At 43.2% G+C, this 26,699-nt stretch overlaps 1 protein-coding gene across 1 annotated transcript; it reads left to right on the plus strand.

Moving 5' to 3' along the window:
• Window positions 1-482: 482 nt before the first annotated feature.
• SLC16A13 (solute carrier family 16 member 13) lies at window positions 483-25,452 on the plus strand. The gene is made up of 5 exons (XM_075261894.1): window positions 483-544; window positions 22,249-22,452; window positions 23,122-23,265; window positions 23,423-24,157; window positions 24,973-25,452. The coding sequence occupies exons 2-5, from the start codon at window positions 22,254-22,256 to the stop codon at window positions 25,446-25,448; spliced, it is 1,554 nt and encodes a 517-aa protein (XP_075117995.1). The 5' UTR covers window positions 483-544; window positions 22,249-22,253; the 3' UTR covers window positions 25,449-25,452.
• The last annotated feature ends 1,247 nt before the right edge of the window (window positions 25,453-26,699 follow it).

Consider the following 26,699-nt stretch of genomic DNA (forward strand, 5'->3'; position numbering starts at 1 on the left):
TGCACCCTATAGGTGGTTGGGGAGGGTGCACTCTGGAGGGTCTTGTGGTTGGGGAGGGTGCACTCTGGAGGTTCTTGTGGTTGGGGAGGGTGCACTCTGGAGGGTCTTGTGGTTGGGGAGGGTGCACCCTATAGGTGGTTGGGGAGGGTGCACTCTGGAGGGTCTTGTGGTTGGGGAGGGTGCACTCTGGAGGTTCTTGTGGTTGGGGAGGGTGCACTCTGGAGGGTCTTGTGGTTGGGGAGGGTGCGCCCTGTAGGCACTTGTGGTTGGGGAGGGTGCACTCTGGAGCGTCTTGTGGTTGGGAAGGTGCACCCTGTAGGCACTTGTGGTTGGGAAGGTGCACCCTGTAGGCGCTTGTGGTTGGAGAGGGTGTTCAGTCTCTGGTAATGTGGGGGAGGCTGCACGGTTTAGGGGTGGCGCTTCTCAGAGATGTTGTCGTTACTAATGTCTACTAATTGTTTCTCTCCTTTCACCAGTCCTGATTACTGTTCACGGTGACCGTCCTCCAATGTGTCCAGAGAAGTGACAGAACGGCAGCATCCTGGTGAGTGGCGTCAAGTGCACAACCTCATACTTAATCCTCCATAGTCTTCAGGCAGTTCCAAACCTAGTGGAGACTTCCTGCTAGTTTACCCAGACCCCATGTTACGTGGAACTGCATCAGATATACAGTAAGACAGAGGTCTGTAAGAGGACAACCTCTGTGAAAGGACCACCCCCTAAAAGACTACTTTGTAATGCAATTCTTAGTGGCCGCCTCTGAGGGTTATCCCCATTTGTTACCATCTCCTTTTTAACCCTCTTTACACTACTGTAGAGTTCTTCTTTTTTTGCCCACCTATTTTTCTGTGTCTGATCTCCTTACCATAGCATAATTCCCATCTCCACCTTCAACTTACACTAATGAGCAAAAGGGTAACAATGTTCTTACCTTGTTCTGATACAGAAATGTGACTTGTAACTATTTAGCATATGATCAGTTCTGCAGACTCCTCTTCTCATGTAACTATTTAGCATATGATCAGTTCTGCAGACTCCTCTTCTCATGTAACTATTTAGCATATGATCAGTTCTGCAGATTCCTCTCATGTAACTATTTAGCATATGATCAGTTCTGCAGACTCCTCTCATGTAACTATTTAGCATATGATCAGTTCTGCAGACTCCTCTCATGTAACTATTTAGCATATGATCAGTTCTGCAGACTCCTCTTCTCATGTAACTATTTAGCATATGATCAGTTCTGCAGACTCCTCTTCTCATGTAACTATTTAGCATATGATCAGTTCTGCAGACTCCTCTTCTCATGTAACTATTTAGCATATGATCAGTTCTGCAGACTCCTCCTCTCGTAACTATTTAGCATATGATCAGTTCTGCAGACTCCTCTCATGTAACTATTTAGCATATGATCAGTTCTGCAGATTCCTCTCATGTAACTATTTAGCATATGATCAGTTCTGCAGACTCCTCCTCTCATGTAACTATTTAGCATATGATCAGTTCTGCAGATTCCTCCTCTCATGTAACTATTTAGCATATGATCAGTTCTGCAGACTCCTCTTCTCATGTAACTATTTAGCATATGATCAGTTCTGCAGACTCCTCCTCTCATGTAACTATTTAGCATATGATCAGTTCTGCAGACTCCTCTCATGTAACTATTTAGCATATGATCAGTTCTGCAGACTCCTCTCATGTAACTATTTAGCATATGATCAGTTCTGCAGACTCCTCTCATGTAACTATTTAGCATATGATCAGTTCTGCAGATTCCTCTTCTCATGTAACTATTTAGCATATGATCAGTTCTGCAGATTCCTCCTCTCATGTAACTATTTAGCATATGATCAGTTCTGCAGATTCCTCCTCTCATGTAACTATTTAGCATATGATCAGTTCTGCAGATTCCTCCTCTCATGTAACTATTTAGCATATGATCAGTTCTGCAGACTCCTCTCATGTAACTATTTAGCATATGATCAGTTCTGCAGACTCCTCTCATGTAACTATTTAGCATATGATCAGTTCTGCAGACTCCTCTTCTCATGTAACTATTTAGCATATGATCAGTTCTGCAGACTCCTCCTCTCATGTAACTATTTAGCATATGATCAGTTCTGCAGACTCCTCCTCTCATGTAACTATTTAGCATATGATCAGTTCTGCAGATTCCTCTCATGTAACTATTTAGCATATGATCAGTTCTGCAGATTCCTCTCATGTAACTATTTAGCATATGATCAGTTCTGCAGACTCCTCCTCTCATGTAACTATTTAGCATATGATCAGTTCTGCAGACTCCTCCTCTCATGTAACTATTTAGCATATGATCAGTTCTGCAGACTCCTCTCATGTAACTATTTAGCATATGATCAGTTCTGCAGACTCCTCCTCTCATGTAACTATTTAGCATATGATCAGTTCTGCAGATTCCTCCTCTCATGTAACTATTTAGCATATGATCAGTTCTGCAGACTCCTCTTCTCATGTAACTATTTAGCATATGATCAGTTCTGCAGACTCCTCTCATGTAACTATTTAGCATATGATCAGTTCTGCAGACTCCTCTCATGTAACTATTTAGCATATGATCAGTTCTGCAGACTCCTCTCATGTAACTATTTAGCATATGATCAGTTCTGCAGATTCCTCTTCTCATGTAACTATTTAGCATATGATCAGTTCTGCAGATTCCTCCTCTCATGTAACTATTTAGCATATGATCAGTTCTGCAGATTCCTCCTCTCATGTAACTATTTAGCATATGATCAGTTCTGCAGACTCCTCTCATGTAACTATTTAGCATATGATCAGTTCTGCAGACTCCTCTCATGTAACTATTTAGCATATGATCAGTTCTGCAGACTCCTCCTCTCATGTAACTATTTAGCATATGATCAGTTCTGCAGATTCCTCCTCTCATGTAACTATTTAGCATATGATCAGTTCTGCAGACTCCTCTTCTCATGTAACTATTTAGCATATGATCAGTTCTGCAGATTCCTCTTCTCATGTAACTATTTAGCATATGATCAGTTCTGCAGATTCCTCTCATGTAACTATTTAGCATATGATCAGTTCTGCAGATTCTTCTCATGTAACTATTTAGCATATGATCAGTTCTGCAGACTCCTCCTCTCATGTAACTATTTAGCATATGATCAGTTCTGCAGACTCCTCTTCTCATGTAACTATTTAGCATATGATCAGTTCTGCAGATTCCTCCTCTCATGTAACTATTTAGCATATGATCAGTTCTGCAGATTCCTCTCATGTAACTATTTAGCATATGATCAGTTCTGCAGACTCCTCTCATGTAACTATTTAGCATATGATCAGTTCTGCAGATTCCTCTTCTCATGTAACTATTTAGCATATGATCAGTTCTGCAGATTCCTCCTCTCATGTAACTATTTAGCATATGATCAGTTCTGCAGACTCCTCTTCTCATGTAACTATTTAGCATATGATCAGTTCTGCAGATTCCTCCTCTCATGTAACTATTTAGCATATGATCAGTTCTGCAGATTCTTCTCATGTAACTATTTAGCATATGATCAGTTCTGCAGATTCCTCTTCTCATGTAACTATTTAGCATATGATCAGTTCTGCAGATTCCTCTCATGTAACTATTTAGCATATGATCAGTTCTGCAGATTCTTCTCATGTAACTATTTAGCATATGATCAGTTCTGCAGACTCCTCCTCTCATGTAACTATTTAGCATATGATCAGTTCTGCAGATTCCTCCTCTCATGTAACTATTTAGCATATGATCAGTTCTGCAGATTCTTCTCATGTAACTATTTAGCATATGATCAGTTCTGCAGATTCCTCTCATGTAACTATTTAGCATATGATCAGTTCTGCAGACTCCTCCTCTCATGTAACTATTTAGCATATGATCAGTTCTGCAGACTCCTCCTCTCATGTAACTATTTAGCATATGATCAGTTCTGCAGACTCCTCCTCTCATGTAACTATTTAGCATATGATCAGTTCTGCAGATTCCTCCTCTCATGTAACTATTTAGCATATGATCAGTTCTGCAGACTCCTCCTCTCATGTAACTATTTAGCATATGATCAGTTCTGCAGATTCCTCCTCTCATGTAACTATTTAGCATATGATCAGTTCTGCAGATTCCTCTCATGTAACTATTTAGCATATGATCAGTTCTGCAGATTCCTCTTCTCATGTAACTATTTAGCATATGATCAGTTCTGCAGACTCCTCCTCTCATGTAACTATTTAGCATATGATCAGTTCTGCAGACTCCTCCTCTCATGTAACTATTTAGCATATGATCAGTTCTGCAGACTCCTCCTCTCATGTAACTATTTAGCATATGATCAGTTCTGCAGACTCCTCCTCTCATGTAACTATTTAGCATATGATCAGTTCTGCAGATTCCTCCTCTCATGTAACTATTTAGCATATGATCAGTTCTGCAGACTCCTCCTCTCATGTAACTATTTAGCATATGATCAGTTCTGCAGATTCCTCCTCTCATGTAACTATTTAGCATATGATCAGTTCTGCAGATTCCTCTCATGTAACTATTTAGCATATGATCAGTTCTGCAGATTCCTCCTCTCATGTAACTATTTAGCATATGATCAGTTCTGCAGACTCCTCTTCTCATGTAACTATTTAGCATATGATCAGTTCTGCAGACTCCTCCTCTCATGTAACTATTTAGCATATGATCGGTTCTGCAGACTCCTCTCATGTAACTATTTAGCATATGATCGGTTCTGCAGATTCCTCTTCTCATGTAACTATTTAGCATATGATCAGTTCTGCAGATTCCTCCTCTCATGTAACTATTTAGCATATGATCAGTTCTGCAGACTCCTCCTCTCATGTAACTATTTAGCATATGATCAGTTCTGCAGATTCTTCTCATGTAACTATTTAGCATATGATCAGTTCTGCAGATTCTTCTCATGTAACTATTTAGCATATGATCAGTTCTGCAGACTCCTCTCATGTAACTATTTAGCATATGATCAGTTCTGCAGATTCCTCCTCTCATGTAACTATTTAGCATATGATCAGTTCTGCAGATTCCTCCTCTCATGTAACTATTTAGCATATGATCAGTTCTGCAGACTCCTCTCATGTAACTATTTAGCATATGATCAGTTCTGCAGATTCCTCCTCTCATGTAACTATTTAGCATATGATCAGTTCTGCAGATTCCTCTCATGTAACTATTTAGCATATGATCAGTTCTGCAGACTCCTCCTCTCCTGTAACTAATTAGCATATGATCAGTTCTGCAGATTCCTCTTCTCATGTAACTATTTAGCATATGATCAGTTCTGCAGATTCTTCTCATGTAACTATTTAGCATATGATCAGTTCTGCAGACTCCTCCTCTCATGTAACTATTTAGCATATGATCAGTTCTGCAGATTCCTCCTCTCATGTAACTATTTAGCATATGATCAGTTCTGCAGATTCCTCTCATGTAACTATTTAGCATATGATCAGTTCTGCAGACTCCTCTCATGTAACTATTTAGCATATGATCAGTTCTGCAGACTCCTCTCATGTAACTATTTAGCATATGATCAGTTCTGCAGACTCCTCTCATGTAACTATTTAGCATATGATCAGTTCTGCAGATTCCTCTCATGTAACTATTTAGCATATGATCAGTTCTGCAGATTCCTCCTCTCATGTAACTATTTAGCATATGATCAGTTCTGCAGATTCTTCTCATGTAACTATTTAGCATATGATCAGTTCTGCAGACTCCTCCTCTCATGTAACTATTTAGCATATGATCAGTTCTGCAGATTCCTCTCATGTAACTATTTAGCATATGATCAGTTCTGCAGATTCCTCCTCTCATGTAACTATTTAGCATATGATCAGTTCTGCAGATTCCTCTCATGTAACTATTTAGCATATGATCAGTTCTGCAGACTCCTCCTCTCATGTAACTATTTAGCATATGATCAGTTCTGCAGACTCCTCCTCTCATGTAACTATTTAGCATATGATCAGTTCTGCAGACTCCTCCTCTCATGTAACTATTTAGCATATGATCAGTTCTGCAGATTCCTCCTCTCATGTAACTATTTAGCATATGATCAGTTCTGCAGACTCCTCCTCTCATGTAACTATTTAGCATATGATCAGTTCTGCAGATTCTTCTCATGTAACTATTTAGCATATGATCAGTTCTGCAGATTCTTCTCATGTAACTATTTAGCATATGATCAGTTCTGCAGACTCCTCTCATGTAACTATTTAGCATATGATCAGTTCTGCAGATTCCTCCTCTCATGTAACTATTTAGCATATGATCAGTTCTGCAGATTCCTCCTCTCATGTAACTATTTAGCATATGATCAGTTCTGCAGACTCCTCTCATGTAACTATTTAGCATATGATCAGTTCTGCAGATTCCTCCTCTCATGTAACTATTTAGCATATGATCAGTTCTGCAGATTCCTCTCATGTAACTATTTAGCATATGATCAGTTCTGCAGATTCTTCTCATGTAACTATTTAGCATATGATCAGTTCTGCAGATTCCTCCTCTCATGTAACTATTTAGCATATGATCAGTTCTGCAGATTCCTCTCATGTAACTATTTAGCATATGATCAGTTCTGCAGATTCTTCTCATGTAACTATTTAGCATATGATCAGTTCTGCAGACTCCTCCTCTCATGTAACTATTTAGCATATGATCAGTTCTGCAGATTCCTCCTCTCATGTAACTATTTAGCATATGATCAGTTCTGCAGATTCCTCTCATGTAACTATTTAGCATATGATCAGTTCTGCAGACTCCTCTCATGTAACTATTTAGCATATGATCAGTTCTGCAGACTCCTCTCATGTAACTATTTAGCATATGATCAGTTCTGCAGATTCCTCTCATGTAACTATTTAGCATATGATCAGTTCTGCAGATTCCTCCTCTCATGTAACTATTTAGCATATGATCAGTTCTGCAGATTCTTCTCATGTAACTATTTAGCATATGATCAGTTCTGCAGACTCCTCTCATGTAACTATTTAGCATATGATCAGTTCTGCAGACTCCTCCTCTCCTGTAACTAATTAGCATATGATCAGTTCTGCAGATTCCTCTTCTCATGTAACTATTTAGCATATGATCAGTTCTGCAGATTCTTCTCATGTAACTATTTAGCATATGATCAGTTCTGCAGACTCCTCCTCTCATGTAACTATTTAGCATATGATCAGTTCTGCAGATTCCTCCTCTCATGTAACTATTTAGCATATGATCAGTTCTGCAGATTCCTCTCATGTAACTATTTAGCATATGATCAGTTCTGCAGACTCCTCTCATGTAACTATTTAGCATATGATCAGTTCTGCAGACTCCTCTCATGTAACTATTTAGCATATGATCAGTTCTGCAGATTCCTCTCATGTAACTATTTAGCATATGATCAGTTCTGCAGATTCTTCTCATGTAACTATTTAGCATATGATCAGTTCTGCAGATTCCTCTCATGTAACTATTTAGCATATGATCAGTTCTGCAGACTCCTCCTCTCATGTAACTATTTAGCATATGATCAGTTCTGCAGATTCCTCCTCTCATGTAACTATTTAGCATATGATCAGTTCTGCAGATTCCTCTCATGTAACTATTTAGCATATGATCAGTTCTGCAGATTCCTCCTCTCATGTAACTATTTAGCATATGATCAGTTCTGCAGATTCTTCTCATGTAACTATTTAGCATATGATCAGTTCTGCAGATTCTTCTCATGTAACTATTTAGCATATGATCAGTTCTGCAGATTCCTCCTCTCATGTAACTATTTAGCATATGATCAGTTCTGCAGATTCCTCCTCTCATGTAACTATTTAGCATATGATCAGTTCTGCAGACTCCTCTTCTCATGTAACTATTTAGCATATGATCAGTTCTGCAGATTCCTCCTCTCATGTAACTATTTAGCATATGATCAGTTCTGCAGATTCCTCCTCTCATGTAACTATTTAGCATATGATCAGTTCTGCAGACTCCTCTTCTCATGTAACTATTTAGCATATGATCAGTTCTGCAGACTCCTCTCATGTAACTATTTAGCATATGATCAGTTCTGCAGATTCCTCCTCTCATGTAACTATTTAGCATATGATCAGTTCTGCAGATTCCTCTTCTCATGTAACTATTTAGCATATGATCAGTTCTGCAGACTCCTCTTCTCATGTAACTATTTAGCATATGATCAGTTCTGCAGACTCCTCTCATGTAACTATTTAGCATATGATCGGTTCTGCAGATTCCTCTTCTCATGTAACTATTTAGCATATGATCAGTTCTGCAGACTCCTCCTCTCATGTAACTATTTAGCATATGATCAGTTCTGCAGATTCTTCTCATGTAACTATTTAGCATATGATCAGTTCTGCAGATTCTTCTCATGTAACTATTTAGCATATGATCAGTTCTGCAGACTCCTCCTCTCATGTAACTATTTAGCATATGATCAGTTCTGCAGATTCCTCCTCTCATGTAACTATTTAGCATATGATCAGTTCTGCAGATTCCTCTTCTCATGTAACTATTTAGCATATGATCAGTTCTGCAGACTCCTCCTCTCATGTAACTATTTAGCATATGATCAGTTCTGCAGATTCCTCTCATGTAACTATTTAGCATATGATCAGTTCTGCAGACTCCTCCTCTCATGTAATTATTTAGCATATGATTAGTTCTGCGGACTCCTCCTCTCATGTAACTATTTAGCATATGATCAGTTCTACAGACTCCTCCTCTCATGTAACTATTTAGCATATGATCAGTTCTGCAGATTCCTCTCATGTAACTATTTAGCATATGATCAGTTCTGCAGACTCCTCTTCTCATGTAACTATTTAGCATATGATCAGTTCTGCAGACTCCTCCTCTCATGTAACTATTTAGCATATGATCAGTTCTGCAGACTCCTCTTCTCATGTAACTATTTAGCATATGATCAGTTCTGCAGACTCCTCCTCTCATGTAACTATTTAGCATATGATCAGTTCTGCAGATTCCTCCTCTCATGTAACTATTTAGCATATGATCAGTTCTGCAGATTCCTCTTCTCATGTAACTATTTAGCATATGATCAGTTCTGCAGACTCCTCCTCTCATGTAACTATTTAGCATATGATCAGTTCTGCAGATTCCTCTCATGTAACTATTTAGCATATGATCAGTTCTGCAGACTCCTCCTCTCATGTAATTATTTAGCATATGATTAGTTCTGCGGACTCCTCCTCTCATGTAACTATTTAGCATATGATCAGTTCTACAGACTCCTCCTCTCATGTAACTATTTAGCATATGATCAGTTCTGCAGACTCCTCCTCTCATGTAACTATTTAGCATATGATCAGTTCTGCAGATTCCTCTCATGTAACTATTTAGCATATGATCAGTTCTGCAGATTCCTCCTCTCATGTAACTATTTAGCATATGATCAGTTCTGCAGATTCCTCCTCTCATGTAACTATTTAGCATATGATCAGTTCTGCAGACTCCTCCTCTCATGTAACTATTTAGCATATGATCAGTTCTGCAGATTCCTCCTCTCATGTAACTATTTAGCATATGATCAGTTCTGCAGATTCCTCTCATGTAACTATTTAGCATATGATCAGTTCTGCAGATTCCTCTTCTCATGTAACTATTTAGCATATGATCAGTTCTGCAGACTCCTCTCATGTAACTATTTAGCATATGATCAGTTCTGCAGACTCCTCCTCTCATGTAACTATTTAGCATATGATCAGTTCTGCAGACTCCTCCTCTCATGTAACTATTTAGCATATGATCAGTTCTGCAGACTCCTCTCATGTAACTATTTAGCATATGATCAGTTCTGCAGACTCCTCCTCTCATGTAACTATTTAGCATATGATCAGTTCTGCAGACTCCTCCTCTCATGTAACTATTTAGCATATGATCAGTTCTGCAGATTCCTCCTCTCATGTAACTATTTAGCATATGATCAGTTCTGCAGACTCCTCCTCTCATGTAACTATTTAGCATATGATCAGTTCTGCAGATTCTTCTCATGTAACTATTTAACATATGATCAGTTCTGCAGATTCTTCTCATGTAACTATTTAGCATATGATCAGTTCTGCAGATTCTTCTCATGTAACTATTTAGCATATGATCAGTTCTGCAGATTCTTCTCATGTAACTATTTAGCATATGATCAGTTCTGCAGATTCCTCTCATGTAACTATTTAGCATATGATCAGTTCTGCAGATTCTTCTCATGTAACTATTTAGCATATGATCAGTTCTGCAGATTCCTCTCATGTAACTATTTAGCATATGATCAGTTCTGCAGATTCCTCTCATGTAACTATTTAGCATATGATCAGTTCTGCAGATTCCTCCTCTCATGTAACTATTTAGCATATGATCAGTTCTGCAGATTCCTCCTCTCATGTAACTATTTAGCATATGATCAGTTCTGCAGACTCCTCCTCTCATGTAACTATTTAGCATATGATCAGTTCTGCAGATTCCTCCTCTCATGTAACTATTTAGCATATGATCAGTTCTGCAGATTCCTCCTCTCATGTAACTATTTAGCATATGATCAGTTCTGCAGACTCCTCCTCTCATGTAACTATTTAGCATATGATCAGTTCTGCAGATTCCTCCTCTCATGTAACTATTTAGCATATGATCAGTTCTGCAGATTCCTCTCATGTAACTATTTAGCATATGATCAGTTCTGCAGATTCCTCTTCTCATGTAACTATTTAGCATATGATCAGTTCTGCAGACTCCTCCTCTCATGTAACTATTTAGCATATGATCAGTTCTGCAGACTCCTCCTCTCATGTAACTATTTAGCATATGATCAGTTCTGCAGACTCCTCTCATGTAACTATTTAGCATATGATCAGTTCTGCAGATTCTTCTCATGTAACTATTTAGCATATGATCAGTTCTGCAGACTCCTCCTCTCATGTAACTATTTAGCATATGATCAGTTCTGCAGACTCCTCCTCTCATGTAACTATTTAGCATATGATCAGTTCTGCAGATTCCTCCTCTCATGTAACTATTTAGCATATGATCAGTTCTGCAGACTCCTCCTCTCATGTAACTATTTAGCATATGATCAGTTCTGCAGATTCTTCTCATGTAACTATTTAACATATGATCAGTTCTGCAGATTCCTCCTCTCATGTAACTATTTAGCATATGATCAGTTCTGCAGATTCTTCTCATGTAACTATTTAGCATATGATCAGTTCTGCAGATTCTTCTCATGTAACTATTTAGCATATGATCAGTTCTGCAGATTCCTCTCATGTAAGTATTTAGCATATGATCAGTTCTGCAGATTCTTCTCATGTAACTATTTAGCATATGATCAGTTCTGCAGATTCCTCCTCTCATGTAACTATTTAGCATATGATCAGTTCTGCAGATTCTTCTCATGTAACTATTTAGCATATGATCAGTTCTGCAGATTCTTCTCATGTAACTATTTAGCATATGATCAGTTCTGCAGATTCTTCTCATGTAACTATTTAGCATATGATCAGTTCTGCAGATTCCTCTCATGTAACTATTTAGCATATGATCAGTTCTGCAGATTCTTCTCATGTAACTATTTAGCATATGATCAGTTCTGCAGATTCCTCTCATGTAACTATTTAGCATATGATCAGTTCTGCAGATTCCTCCTCTCATGTAACTATTTAGCATATGATCAGTTCTGCAGATTCCTCCTCTCATGTAACTATTTAGCATATGATCAGTTCTGCAGACTCCTCCTCTCATGTAACTATTTAGCATATGATCAGTTCTGCAGATTCCTCCTCTCATGTAACTATTTAGCATATGATCAGTTCTGCAGATTCCTCCTCTCATGTAACTATTTAGCATATGATCAGTTCTGCAGATTCCTCTCATGTAACTATTTAGCATATGATCAGTTCTGCAGATTCCTCTCATTTAACTATTTAGCATATGATCAGTTCTGCAGACTCCTCCTCTCATGTAACTATTTAGCATATGATCAGTTCTGCAGATTCCTCCTCTCATGTAACTATTTAGCATATGATCAGTTCTGCAGACTCCTCCTCTCATGTAACTATTTAGCATATGATCAGTTCTGCAGATTCCTCCTCTCATGTAACTATTTAGCATATGATCAGTTCTGCAGATTCCTCTCATGTAACTATTTAGCATATGATCAGTTCTGCAGACTCCTCTTCTCATGTAACTATTTAGCATATGATCAGTTCTGCAGATTCCTCTCATGTAACTATTTAGCATATGATCAGTTCTGCAGATTCTTCTCATGTAACTATTTAGCATATGATCAGTTCTGCAGATTATTCTCATGTAACTATTTAGCATATGATCAGTTCTGCAGACTCCTCCTCTCATGTAACTATTTAGCATATGATCAGTTCTGCAGACTCCTCTCATGTAACTATTTAGCATATGATCAGTTCTGCAGACTCCTCTCATGTAACTATTTAGCATATGATCAGTTCTGCAGACTCCTCTCATGTAACTATTTAGCATATGATCAGTTCTGCAGACTCCTCTCATGTAACTATTTAGCATATGATCAGTTCTGCAGATTCCTCTCATGTAACTATTTAGCATATGATCAGTTCTGCAGACTCCTCCTCTCATGTAATTATTTAGCATATGATCAGTTCTGCAGATTCCTCTCATGTAACTATTTAGCATATGATCAGTTCTGCAGATTCCTCTTCTCATGTAACTATTTAGCATATGATCAGTTCTGCAGACTCCTCTCATGTAACTATTTAGCATATGATCAGTTCTGCAGACTCCTCCTCTCATGTAACTATTTAGCATATGATCAGTTCTGCAGACTCCTCCTCTCATGTAACTATTTAGCATATGATCAGTTCTGCAGACTCCTCTCATGTAACTATTTAGCATATGATCAGTTCTGCAGACTCCTCCTCTCATGTAACTATTTAGCATATGATCAGTTCTGCAGACTCCTCCTCTCATGTAACTATTTAGCATATGATCAGTTCTGCAGACTCCTCCTCTCATGTAACTATTTAGCATATGATCAGTTCTGCAGACTCCTCCTCTCATGTAACTATTTAGCATATGATCAGTTCTGCAGACTCCTCCTCTCATGTAACTATTTAGCATATGATCAGTTCTGCAGACTCCTCTCATGTAACTATTTAGCATATGATCAGTTCTGCAGACTCCTCCTCTCATGTAACTATTTAGCATATGATCAGTTCTGCAGATTCCTCCTCTCATGTAACTATTTAGCATATGATCAGTTCTGCAGACTCCTCCTCTCATGTAACTATTTAGCATATGATCAGTTCTGCAGACTCCTCCTCTCATGTAACTATTTAGCATATGATCAGTTCTGCAGATTCCTCTTCTCATGTAACTATTTAGCATATGATCAGTTCTGCAGACTCCTCCTCTCATGTAACTATTTAGCATATGATCAGTTCTGCAGATTCCTCTTCTCATGTAACTATTTAGCATATGATCAGTTCTGCAGATTCCTCCTCTCATGTAACTATTTAGCATATGATCAGTTCTGCAGATTCCTCCTCTCATGTAACTATTTAGCATATGATCAGTTCTGCAGACTCCTCCTCTCATGTAACTATTTAGCATATGATCAGTTCTGCAGATTCCTCCTCTCATGTAACTATTTAGCATATGATCAGTTCTGCAGACTCCTCCTCTCATGTAACTATTTAGCATATGATCAGTTCTGCAGACTCCTCTTCTCATGTAACTATTTAGCATATGATCAGTTCTGCAGATTCCTCTTCTCATGTAACTATTTAGCATATGATCAGTTCTGCAGATTCCTCCTCTCATGTAACTATTTAGCATATGATCAGTTCTGCAGACTCCTCTCATGTAACTATTTAGCATATGATCAGTTCTGCAGACTCCTCCTCTCATGTAATTATTTAGCATATGATCAGTTCTGCAGATTCCTCTCATGTTTCTGATCATATGCTAAATAGTTATTAGTCTTCTTTCTGTATGAGAGGTCTATAATATAATGGGGGTCTCACATTCTCAGATCATTGTTACCCTTTTGCTCCTCGGTTATATTGTGCAGCTTCAGTTCCTCTCCTTTGGGTTTTCCCCGTGTTTGTGTTGCTCCGTTTCATTTCCTCGCCTTGGGGCGTTACACCCATCTCCACGCTTTATATACAACATTGTGTCCTGACATGTAATGTATGTAAGCTCCGCCTTCTTGCCACTCCTGTGGGTTTTACCTGTGACCTCTGTGGTCATTGCCATCTTCTCAGCTCCGGCACTGCCGTGTTCCTCTCCAGGATTGTGCGATGGATATCACATTGGTCTTGTTGCCTTTAAAGGGTCTTTCCACTTTGGCTATTTCTTCTCGTGGATATGCCATAAATGTCTGGTGCCGGATTTGTCCGTATACGAGCGGCGTTCCCCGCGGTGTCCAGGACTTCCATCTCATAGTACTCAGAGCTGCCTCTTCGCTCCTTCTCTGCCTGTTGAATGGGTTAAGAGGCGGGAGTCTGAGTCCCTGGAATATGCCGTGAATGTGTAACGTGACCGTATCCCTTTAAGCAGGACTTGCAGAATTTGTAGGGATTCCAATAACCTGCAGGTTCTTCCATTAATCTGGCCCCCGGGGGAGTTAAAGCTGCATGTGCTGATGAAATGACAATTGTGGTAAATAATTTGCAGACATGAAGGTTCCTCCATCTGTAAAATCTGCCCCCCTGTCAGTTATTAACAGATTGAGCAATACCCTGCGGTAGGGTACGGGGTCAGACACTGATAAGCCGGTGTCACCGTGACCCAGTAATCCCGATCCATGTGGTGGCAGCTTGTGGACTGAGGTGTGACTGAAGTGCAAGTAGATGTAACTCTGGGATCGTTGCTGCAGCTCTGCATGTGACTGGAGTGTAAGGAGCCGTATACTGACGTGTCTACTAATGGAGGAAGATGTAGCTAATCTGTTTTCCCTTATTCCAAACAGCAGCACAACACATGGGGTATTCCTGCCCCTGCGTGCTGTTACCCCCTATAAGAGGTCAGGGATCCCCCCTCCCCCCGTGTTAGTTATAAAATACTGAAAAATATTCCATAAAAGTATAAACAGACCAAAAAACAGGAGGGGAAGCTTGTGCTGCTGTTCAGACTGAGGGAAAACAGAGTATCTACATGATCAACCATTCCCATTACGTCCAACAGCAGCACAACACATGGGGATGTAGCGAGAAACCCCCAGGGAGGGCACGCTGGTGATAAAACTGAGTGTCCGAAGGCCTCCGACCTATGCCAATCTAGCCTATAGTGTCTACTGCAGGTTGACACTATAGTCCTAACTGGGCCACCAATTCAGGTTGGTAACAATGAAAATCGGCAAAGACTGAAGCCAGCCCTCTGCCTTGTACAGGCCACAGAACAATCCCATAGGATGATGAGTCTGACAAACACCTGGGGCTCAAATCAAAGAAACCTCAATAGCCCAGTGGCAAGAAAACCACCAGAGAGCCACTGAACACCGGCTCAGATCCCCAACCAAACCCCACCAGAAAACACACACATTTTATTAAAGTACTCAGGTCCTGACACTTACCAGATCCAGGGTATGTAACTTCTCCTCTGAAGAAGGAGAAGGAAAAAAGGTTGGTAAGCAAATGACCTGGTTGGTATTACAACTAGAAGATGCCCTAGGGAGAAGACTGGGAAGGAACCTCAGCTGTACCCTGTCTGAGAAGAAGGAGAGATAAGGCTCTCCAACTGTCTTAGCAGAAGTGACCGCCAGGAGGAAGGCCATCTTGTAGGACAAGAACTTCAAAGTCTACCTCCTCCAGAGGCTCAAACGGAGGTCCACAGAGACCCTAAAGGACTGTAGAAAGATCCCACTGAGGTACAGGGGCCTGCACACTAGGCCGTAGCCTAGCTGCCCCCTTGAGAAAACGAGACCCAAGGGGATCCTGAGATAGGCGCCTGCCTAGGTAAGCTGATAAAGCAGCCACATGAACTTTCAGGGTGGCAGGAGGAAGTCCTTTGTTCAGGCCACTCTGTAGAAATTCCATGATAGACTCCGTGGTGGAGCTAGAGACTTGATTCTCAGAACACCAACACTCAAAAATTCTGCCAATCCTTCAGTAGCTCCTGGTGGCAGAGGCTGCTCTGGAGCAGACTAAGGTCTTCCGGACGACCTTTGATAATCCTCTATGCCCGCATAAGGACTGATCAACTTCCAGGCTGTCCAGGTTGAACCTCTTCAGGTCCTGGCAGAGCCGGTCTCCTTGAGTTACCAGGTTCTGAATTAGGAGGAGCCTCCAGTATGTCCCTTGACTCATCTGAATGAGGTGGGAAAACTATGCCCTTTTTGGCCAGAATGGTATGATGGCAATTACCGATACCTGGTCTTGTCTGATTTTCATCAATACTCTCGGAAGATATAGGCCAGCCTGGATCTGTTCTCCAGGACTGGATTCTTCATGCTGCATCTGTTTTCCAGGACTGGATTGTCCATACTGGATCTGCTCTCTAGGACCGGACTCTCCACTCTTTACCCTCTATAGCAGGGGTAGGGAACGTACGGCTCTCCAGCTGTTGCAAAACTACAACTCCCAGCATGCATACTTGCTCTGCTGTTCTTGGAGCTCCCATGGATGTGAATGGAGCATGTTGGGAGTTGTAGTTTCACAGCAGCTGGAGAGCCAAAGGTTCCCTGCCCTATAGTATATCGGAGTCATTAGGTGTGCAATATCACAGCTCGGCTCCACCTATATCTGCTCCACAAGTTTTGGAGGTTTTTTTCCACCTTTTGACTTGAATCCTGATTTTTGTGCCCCCATTTTCCACTACTTGTGGTCCATTCAGGAAGGTCTCAGTATTTGGCGTATTCTGTTGCCCTAATGGATCCCAGGAAAGTGTGTGGGATTCTTCAGGATTAAGCCTGGATCTGGAGTCAGAGATTCTGATGGACCATTAATGATAATCTTACATATAATTCACCCGCCTGACACTTCTTATGCTTTATATCTCAAGTGACTTGGGTTTGCGGGGGGCAAATATATATATATTAGTGCCCCAATTCCCATCATAGTGTCACAGTATATAAAGTACCGCGGAGACATGTGACAGATCGGGCACTAAATGACTGAAATCCATAAGATGTGAAAAGTTACTGAATCACCGGGAATCTGCAACCAGCGGGTCAAAGATTGACTTATAAGTCATCAAGGTATTTACTCCAACCCTTCACCTGCCTGAGACAAGGCAAAGCCTAATAATGCCGACACTGTGCAGTGAGGCCACGGACCGTCTGACTCCGCAGCAGTGAACGCCGTTGGCGATCAGGACCGGATAGTTCCTGTCATCAGATCAGGGTCAGTGAGTTGTTCCCACCCAGTAAGTGTATTACCTACTGAATACGTGGCGGTCTGCGCAGTGACGCTGTGCCCATGCTGTCACGTGGCCAGTCACTACCACCTCATGCCCTACTCAGCCTTCTCTTTCTGGCCTTGTATTTAAGCAACTGGTAGTCTGGAAAATTCATGGATCAATGTTTCAGCTAAACTGCGCATGATCTGTGATCAGTCTATCCTTCTGGGATCAGCGTGACTCTTGTGCTCTGCGCTTACTCTTGTGCTCTGCGCTTACTCCTGTGCTCTGCGCTTACGCCTGTGATCTGCGCTTACTCCTGTGCTCTGCGCTTACTCCTGTGCTCTGCGCTTACGCCTGTGCTCTGCTATTACGCCTGTGATCTGCGCTTACTCTTGTGCTCTGCGCTTACTCCTGTGATCTGCGCTTACTCTTGTGCTCTGCGCTTACTCCTGTGCTCTGCGCTTACTCCTGTGATCTGCGCTTACTCTTGTGATCTGCGCTTACTCTTGTGCTCTGCGCTTACTCCTGTGCTCTGCGCTTACTCCTGTGCTCTGCGCTTACTCCTGTGCTCTGCGCTTACTCCTGTGCTCTGCGCTTACTCCTGTGCTCTGCGCTTACGCCTGTGATCTGCGCTTACTCCTGTGATCTGCGCTTACTCCTGTGATCTGCGCTTACTCCTGTGATCTGCGCTTACTCCTGTGATCTGCGCTTACTCCTGTGATCTGCGCTTACTCCTGTGATCTGCGCTTACTCCTGTGATCTGCGCTTACTCCTGTGATCTGCGCTTACTCCTGTGATCTGCGCTTACTCCTGTGCTCTGCGCTTACGCCTGTGATCTGCGCTTACTCTTGTGATCTGCGCTTACTCCTGTGCTCTGCGCTTACTCCTGTGCTCTGCGCTTACGCCTGTGATCTGTGCTTACTCCTGTGATCTGCGCTTACTCCTGTGATCTGCGCTTACTCCTGTGATCTGCGCTTACTCCTGTGATCTGCGCTTACTCCTGTGATCTGCGCTTACTCTTGTGATCTGCGCTTACTCTTGTGATCTGCGCTTACTCCTGTGATCTGCGCTTACTCTTGTGCTCTGCGCTTACTCCTGTGATCTGCGCTTACTCCTGTGATCTGCGCTTACTCCTGTGATCTGCGCTTACGCCTGTGATCTGCGCTTACTCCTGTGATCTGCGCTTACTCCTGTGATCTGCGCTTACTCCTGTGATCTGCGCTTACTCCTGTGATCTGCGCTTACTCCTGTGATCTGCGCTTACTCCTGTGATCTGCGCTTACGCCTGTGATCTGCGCTTACTCCTGTGATCTGCGCTTACTCCTGTGATCTGCGCTTACTCCTGTGATCTGCGCTTACTCCTGTGCGCTGCGCTTACTCCTGTGATCAATGTGACTCTTGCGATCAGTGTATCCTCTTATGATCAACATGTCCTTCCATGATCTCCATGGTTGCTGTGATCAGTAAGTCTTTTTATGATCAGTGTCTCCCCCTGCCAGCAGCATGTCTTTCTGTCATCACTTCAAATCACCCTCTGTATATGCAATATCACCTCTATGTATGCAATATCACTATATATATAATGTGTGTAATATCCCCTCTACATATGTAACATCACTATATATATATATATATATATATATATATATATATATATAATATGTGATATCACCCTCTATATATGTAATATCACCTCTATGTATGCAATATCACTATATATATATTGTGTGTAATATCCCCTCTACATATGTAACATCACTATATATAATACACAGTGTATATATATATATATATATATATATATATATCACCCTCTATATATGTGATATCACTCTCCTATATATGTAATATCACCCTCTATGTATGTGATATCGCCCTCTATGTATGTAATATCACCCTCTATATATGTGATATTACCCTCCTATATCTGTGATATCACCCTCTATGTATGTAATATCACCTCTATGAATATAATGTAACATATATGTGGAGAGTAAAAACAATTGCCTCAGGATTTTATCTTTCCACGAATTGTACAATGGAGTAGGAGATAGTCTTTATGTCTCAGAGTGGGTTCTCCACAGTTATGAATTGTCCCTGGAGGTGCGAGTGCTGGATGCAACGTCCATACTTATAACATGACGAGAGGATTAAGTAGTCACAAAAGGTTCAGAGAACTATCAATGGACTAACAATGATTGAAAAATAATTGATCAATAAATCAGTAAGGGTTGGAGGAGGCACCAGACGTGTGGCAGATATTGGGTGAAACACCAGACGTGTGGGAGATGTTGGGTGGGACACCAGACGTGTGGCAGATGTTGGGTGGGACACCAGACGTGTGGCAGATGTTGGCTGAGACACCAGACGTGTGGCAGATGTTGACTGAGACACCAGACGTGTGGCAGATGTTGGCTGAGACTCCAGACGTGTGGCAGATGTTGGCTGAGACACCAGACGTGTGGCAGATGTTGTGTGGGACACCAGACGTGTGGCAGATGTTGGCTGAGACACCAGACGTGTGGCAGATGTTGTGTGGGACACCAGACGTGTGGCAGATGTTGGCTGAGACACCAGACGTGTGGCAGATGTTGGCTGGGACACCAGACGTGTGGCAGATGTTGGCTGGGACACCAGACGTGTGGCAGATGTTGGCTGAGACACCAGACGTGTGGCAGATGTTGGCTGAGACATCAGACGTGTGGCAGATGTTGGCTGAGACACCAGACGTGTGGCAGATGTTGGCTGGGACACCAGACGTGTGGCAGATGTTGGCTGGGACACCAGACGTGTGGCAGATGTTGGCTGAGACACCAGACGTGTGGCAGATGTTGGCTGAGACATCAGACGTGTGGCAGATGTTGGCTGAGACACCAGACGTGTGGCAGATGTTGGGTGGGACACCAGACGTGTGGAAGATGTTGGCTGAGACACCAGACGTGTGGCAGATGTTGGCTGAGACACCAGACGTGTGGCAAATGTTGGCTGGGACACCAGACGTGTGGCAGATGTTGGCTGGGACACCAGACGTGTGGCAGATGTTTGGGTGGGACACCAGACGTGTGGCAGATGTTGGCTGCGACACCAGACGTGTGGCAGATGTTGGCTGAGACACTAGACGTGTGGCAGATGTTGGGTGGGTCACCAGACGTGTGGCAGATGTTGGCTGGGACACCAGACGTGTGGCAGATGTTGGCTGGGACACCAGACGTGTGGCAGATGTTGGGTGGGACACCAGACGTGTGGCAGATGTTGGCTGCGACACCAGACGTGTGGCAGATGTTGGCTGCGACACCAGACGTGTGGCAGATGTTGGCTGCGACACCAGACGTGTGGCAGATGTTGGCTGGGACACCAGACGTGTGGCAGATGTTGGCTGAGACACCAGACGTGTGGCAGATGTTGGCTGGGACACCAGACGTGTGGCAGATGTTGGCTGGGACACCAGACGTGTGGCAGATGTTGGCTGCGACACCAGACGTGTGGCAGATGTTGGCTGCGACACCAGACGTGTGGCAGATGTTGGGTGGGTCACCAGACGTGTGGCAGATGTTGGGTGGGACACCAGACGTGTGGCAGATGTTGGGTGGGACACCAGACGTGTGGGAGATGTTGGCTGGGACACCAGACGTGTGGCAGATGTTGGCTGGGACTCCAGACGTGTGGCAGATGTTGGCTGGGACACCAGACGTGTGGCAGATGTTGGCTGGGACACCAGACGTGTGGCAGATGTTGGCTGGGACACCAGACGTGTGGCAGATGTTGGCTGGGACACCAGACGTGTGGCAGATGTTGGGTGAGACACCAGACGTGTGGCAGATGTTGACTGAGACACCAGACGTGTGGCAGATGTTGGCTGGGACACCAGACGTGTGGCAGATGTTGGCTGGGACACCAGACGTGTGGCAGATGTTGGCTGAGACACCAGACGTGTGGCAGATGTTGGCTGGGCACACCAGACGTGTGGCAGATGTTGGGTGGGACACCAGACGTGTGGCAGATGTTGGCTGGGCACACCAGACGTGTGGCAGATGTTGGGTGGGACACCAGACGTGTGGCAGATGTTGCGTGGGACACCAGACGTGTGGCAGATGTTGGGTGGGACACCAGACGTGTGGCAGATGTTGGCTGGGACTCCAGACGTGTGGCAGATGTTGGCTGGGCACACCAGACGTGTGGCAGATGTTGGCTGGGCACACCAGACGTGTGGCAGATGTTGGGTGGGACACCAGACGTGTGGCAGATGTTGGCTGGGACAGCAGACGTGTGGCAGATGTTGGGTGAGCCTCCCGACGTGTGGCAGATGTTGGCTGAGACACCAGACGGGTGGCAGATGTTGACTGGGACACCAGACGTGTGGCAGATGTTGGCTGAGACACCAGACGTGTGGCAGATGTTGGCTGGGACACCAGACGTGTGGCAGATGTTGGCTGGGACACCAGACGTGTGGCAGATGTTGGCTGGGACACCAGACGTGTGGGAGATGTTGGCTGGGACACCAGACGGGTGGCAGATGTTGGCTGGGACACCAGACGTGTGGGAGATGTTTGCTGAGACCCTAGAGATGTAAGAATTGGGGGAGGCACTAGATGTGTGACAGATGTTGGGTTAGTCACAAGATGAGGAGCGAGTAACTAGATGTGTGGCAGGAGAAAATGTTATGTTCCTAGGGTCGGCTTATGGTCCTCTGTCTATTCATAGGGTGGGCTTGTTAGATGGCGAGGGATATGACCCACCGGACTATGGCACTCCTTCTTTTAGTCGGCTCACTTCTAGGGTAATGATCACATTTTCTGTCTTTATTCTGCGTTGCATTGAATTTCTTTTCTTATTGTTTCTCCTTCTAGTTACAATGTCTTCTATCTTTCCAAAAGTGAAGGCCAGGCAGGGGACTGTGCTGCTGTTCTCCTGCTTCCTTCAAGCCGGCTTAGTATTCGGGGCTCTACGTTCTTTTGGAATATTCTTTCCAGAATTTGTGGAATATTTTGGCTCGGCAGCTGGAAGTGTCTCTTGGGTGACGTCTTGTGCAGTTGCAGTTCAACAACTGATGAGTAAGTCTGACCTTGCTCACACCTGACGGTAGACCGGAATGAACTGTGAGAAGGACGACTGTATCTGGTGTTTGTTCCTGAACATCTTCGATCCTCCTTAGGGAATGTTAGTGGCCCTTAGCGATTGCCGAGTCCTGTTATTGGGCCTCAGCCGTCACATGGGGCATTTCTATACCATGATGTTTAAGTTATAACATTCTGACATTGACATGACCCAGGAAGCCAGAAAACGCCCTGGAATGAATACAGGAGCTATGAGGAAGCCTCTGGGATCTGAAGAAATGGGAATATGACGGTTTATTATTTTCCGCCACCTCCAATCGGCCTCCAGTGATTATATTCTGGGTAATGCAGAATATAATGATAATTTGTAGGTGGCAAATCCCAGATTGGTAGAAAATTCAGAATGAATCCATCTCATGGATCAGTTCACTCATCGCCAGTAATAAAGGAGGCCTAGCCAAGGAGCTTCCCACCTCACAGGCTGGTTTGTAAAGCTAAAGCGGATTTTCCTTATAGAGATCCAGCTCATGTTTAGGGCAAACAATCTGTCCTCCAGAATCCAGTCTCCCAGCTCCTCAGCCATACTTGTCACTGGAGTTCAATCCTGGTAGAGAAGCAGGAACGCCTGACCAATAGTCCTGATATTTTTTCATCTTTTGCCTTCAGGTCCTCTCGGCTGTGCACTTGCCTTGCGGTTCGGATCGCGTCCAGTTGTTATCTTGGGAGGTTTTCTGTCATCTCTTGGGATGTTTTTGGCCTCATTCTCCACCGAACTGTACCAGCTTTACCTGAGCATTGGAGTTGTATCAGGCAAGTGGTCCTGTGATCATTCTTATGTATGGGATAGCCTACAAGAAGTGTCAACCCTTAAGGAGGGGGGCCTTCTGTCTGCATCACCCTGCAGGGAGAGGGGTAACAGACTAATAGCATTCAGTAGGGGGTTAATGTTGTCTCTGTTTTTCTACAGGACTTGGATGGGCTCTGATATTCTCTCCGTCGATGGCGGCTGTGACTTGCTACTTTTCACGTCGGCGTTCCTTAGCTACAGGATTTGTGCTAACTGGTGTCGGTGTCTTCTCTTTTGCACTGACGCCCCTTCTCCAGTATCTTGTAGAAGAATATTCATGGTCAGGGGCCATGCTCTTGCTGTCTGGAGTGGCCCTTCATTCTGTGCCATGTGGGGCTCTGCTACATGCCTCTGGTGAGGCTTCATCTTGCCCATCTCGCTCCTTCCTTTGGGGCTGGGATCTTCTCTGTAATTGGCCTTTTCTGCGGTACTGCCTGGCCGTAACACTCATCAACGCTGGTTACTTTGTGCCCTTTGCTCACCTGGTTGCTCACATGCATACAATAGGCATTGGAGATCGTCAGGCTGCCTTTTTAATGGCTCTTGTTGGGGTGGCAGATGTTGGTGGCCGGCTGTTTGCTGGTTGGCTGTCTGATCTCAGTCCAAGACGTACCCTGCACTTGTTGAGCCTCTGGACCGGGCTGACTGCTGTTGTCCTTGGACTTTTTCCCCTAGCAGTTGAAGATGTGGAGATGGGCGCTGCAGCCATTGCCTTTGGTTTCTGCGCTGGTGCACTGACTCCTGGGGTGTTCTCTGGCCTCCCGTGGGTAGTCGAGCCAGAGAGAGTTCTTCCTGCTCTTGGGCTGCTCCAGATGCTAGAGAGTGTGGGGGGACTCCTTGGCCCTCCTATATCAGGTGAGTGACCCATGTCTATTGCCCAACCCTATGCTATAGTGGCATCCTGCAGCATGGCCATAACCTCAGACTTCTGGAGGTAAGCAGGGAGACAGCTTGAGAAGCCCAAAGGAGGAGATTGAGATGGTCAAAAATGCAAAGGCAACAGCCAGATGGTTAGAAATACAGAGATAGCAGCAAGATGGTCAGGAACGCAAAGACAGCAATGTGATGATCAAGCATGCAGAGACAATATTGAGATGGTCAGGAACGTAGGCACAGCAGTGAGATTGTCAGAAATGGAGGGGCAGCAATGAGATGGTCAGGACTGGAATGGTGAGCAGGTGAGGTGGTGGAAATGTTCTAGATGTTAGTTTTATCTTCTTACTGTGACTCTTATTCTCCTGGTCAGATGTATGGACTATTTGAGCCCTGAGTGGGTGAGTAACCATCTGAGGCCTGTGATCAGTGTCACCAAGGACATTGCATGTGTAATAATGATGCCACTGACCTTGGCATGGTCCCGTTCCTGGAAGTCACTGTTGATGTCTGGCCCCGTACAGTAGACTCCCATGTCTTATATCCTGAGGGTCACATTATGTTGACCAAGTACAAAGATTTGAACAAAAGATTTTATTACTAGAACTATATTAGATATTAGATGGCACTCTCCTCAAGGAGTTCTCTTAGTCCTTATATTAGATAAATAAGAGTCACCAATGTGGTCAGGATATGGAGCTGGCAACTGGAGAGTCCATGAGGTCCCAACTGGCCAGGTCTGATGCAACCTCTGTCTCCATATTGATGACTAATGTAGGTACCCACTCTTCTTCCAGGTTGGCTGTGTGATCTAACCGGAGACTTCTCCATGTCTTTTCTCATCTCTGGTTCCTTCCTTCTTCTTGGAGCACTCATCATCCTTACTCTGCCTGGAATCTGTTGCAGGAGTAAAACAGTTCAACTGGAAATGAGGACGATAAATGGTGTACTGCCATCTAAACCTAACGGGACTGTGGCCAATGGTGATTGTCAGTGCAGAATCCAACAAGATCTGCTGGGTTCTCCTGTGGTATTAGACTACAGAACAGGAGCACACGTGCCTTCTTGTCATCTATGGCCACCACTGGAGGAAAGAACAGGTCCAAGCCAGCTCCAGGAAGATAAGAGTGGCCAAGAAAACTGTGTATGTTTGGACAAAAGTCTTCAGAAGACCACTGCTAACTTAATGACACTGTCTGCTGGAAAACTGCTGGAGTATCACAGGTCTCCTGCTGCAACATTACTGCAACATTCTTCCAACTTGGCTCTATGATGACCCCAATAAAATGTCTATTTATTAGTACAATGCCTGACACTCATGACACGCTGCCCCTCCACACCTGGTTCAGAGAGTGCTCAGCCGGGAATCGCAGCTTCTCCGGGATAACTTCTCTGGAGCATCGGAGGCCATCAGAGAGAAATCTCGAAATATATCCTGATAGGTCTCATCCCCTGTAATAACAACAATGATGGGAGAAAACATAGTGAGATTCTCTCTAGAAAAAGATTCAGACCCTGTCCAACCAAACAGACAAAAAGGGGAGCAGATTCCTCTATAAACACTGACAAGCAAAAGGGTAACAATGCTTTAAACTTGTGACTTTCAGGATCCAGATCTCTAAATCCACTACTGCTTGGATAGTGAGACTCCCCTTATTTATAGACAATCATTTAGGCTATTTTATACATAAATGTAACTTGTAACTATTTAGCATATGATCAGTTCTGCAGACTCCTCTTCTCATGTAACTATTTAGCATATGATCAGTTCTGCAGACTCCTCCTCTCATGTAACTATTTAGCATATGATCAGTTCTGCAGATTCCTCTTCTCATGTAACTATTTAGCATATGATCAGTTCTGCAGATTCCTCATGTAACTATTTAGCATATGATCAGTTCTGCAGATTCCTTCTCTCATGTAACTATTTAGCATATGATCAGTTCTGCAGACTCCTCTCATGTAACTATTTAGCATATGATCAGTTCTGCAGATTCCTCTTCTCATGTAACTATTTAGCATATGATCAGTTCTGCAGATTCCTTCTCTCATGTAACTATTTAGCATATGATCAGTTCTGCAGATTCCTCTCATGTAACTATTTAGCATATGATCAGTTCTGCAGATTCCTCCTCTCATGTAACTATTTAGCATATGATCAGTTCTGCAGACTCCTCTCATGTAACTATTTAGCATATGATCAGTTCTGCAGATTCTTCTTCTCATGTAACTATTTAGCATATGATCAGTTCTGCAGATTCCTTCTCTCATGTAACTATTTAGCATATGATCAGTTCTGCAGACTCCTCCTCTCATGTAACTATTTAGCATATGATCAGTTCTGCAGACTCCTCTTCTCATGTAACTATTTAGCATATGATCAGTTCTGCAGACTCCTCTCATGTAACTATTTAGCATATGATCAGTTCTGCAGACTCCTCCTCTCATGTAACTATTTAGCATATGATCAGTTCTGCAGATTCTTTCTCTCATGTACCTATTTAGCATATGATCAGTTCTGCAG

The sequence above is a fragment of the Leptodactylus fuscus genome, unplaced genomic scaffold (genome assembly GCF_031893055.1).
Source record: "Leptodactylus fuscus isolate aLepFus1 unplaced genomic scaffold, aLepFus1.hap2 HAP2_SCAFFOLD_575, whole genome shotgun sequence".
Taxonomy (NCBI): Eukaryota; Metazoa; Chordata; class Amphibia; order Anura; family Leptodactylidae; genus Leptodactylus; species Leptodactylus fuscus.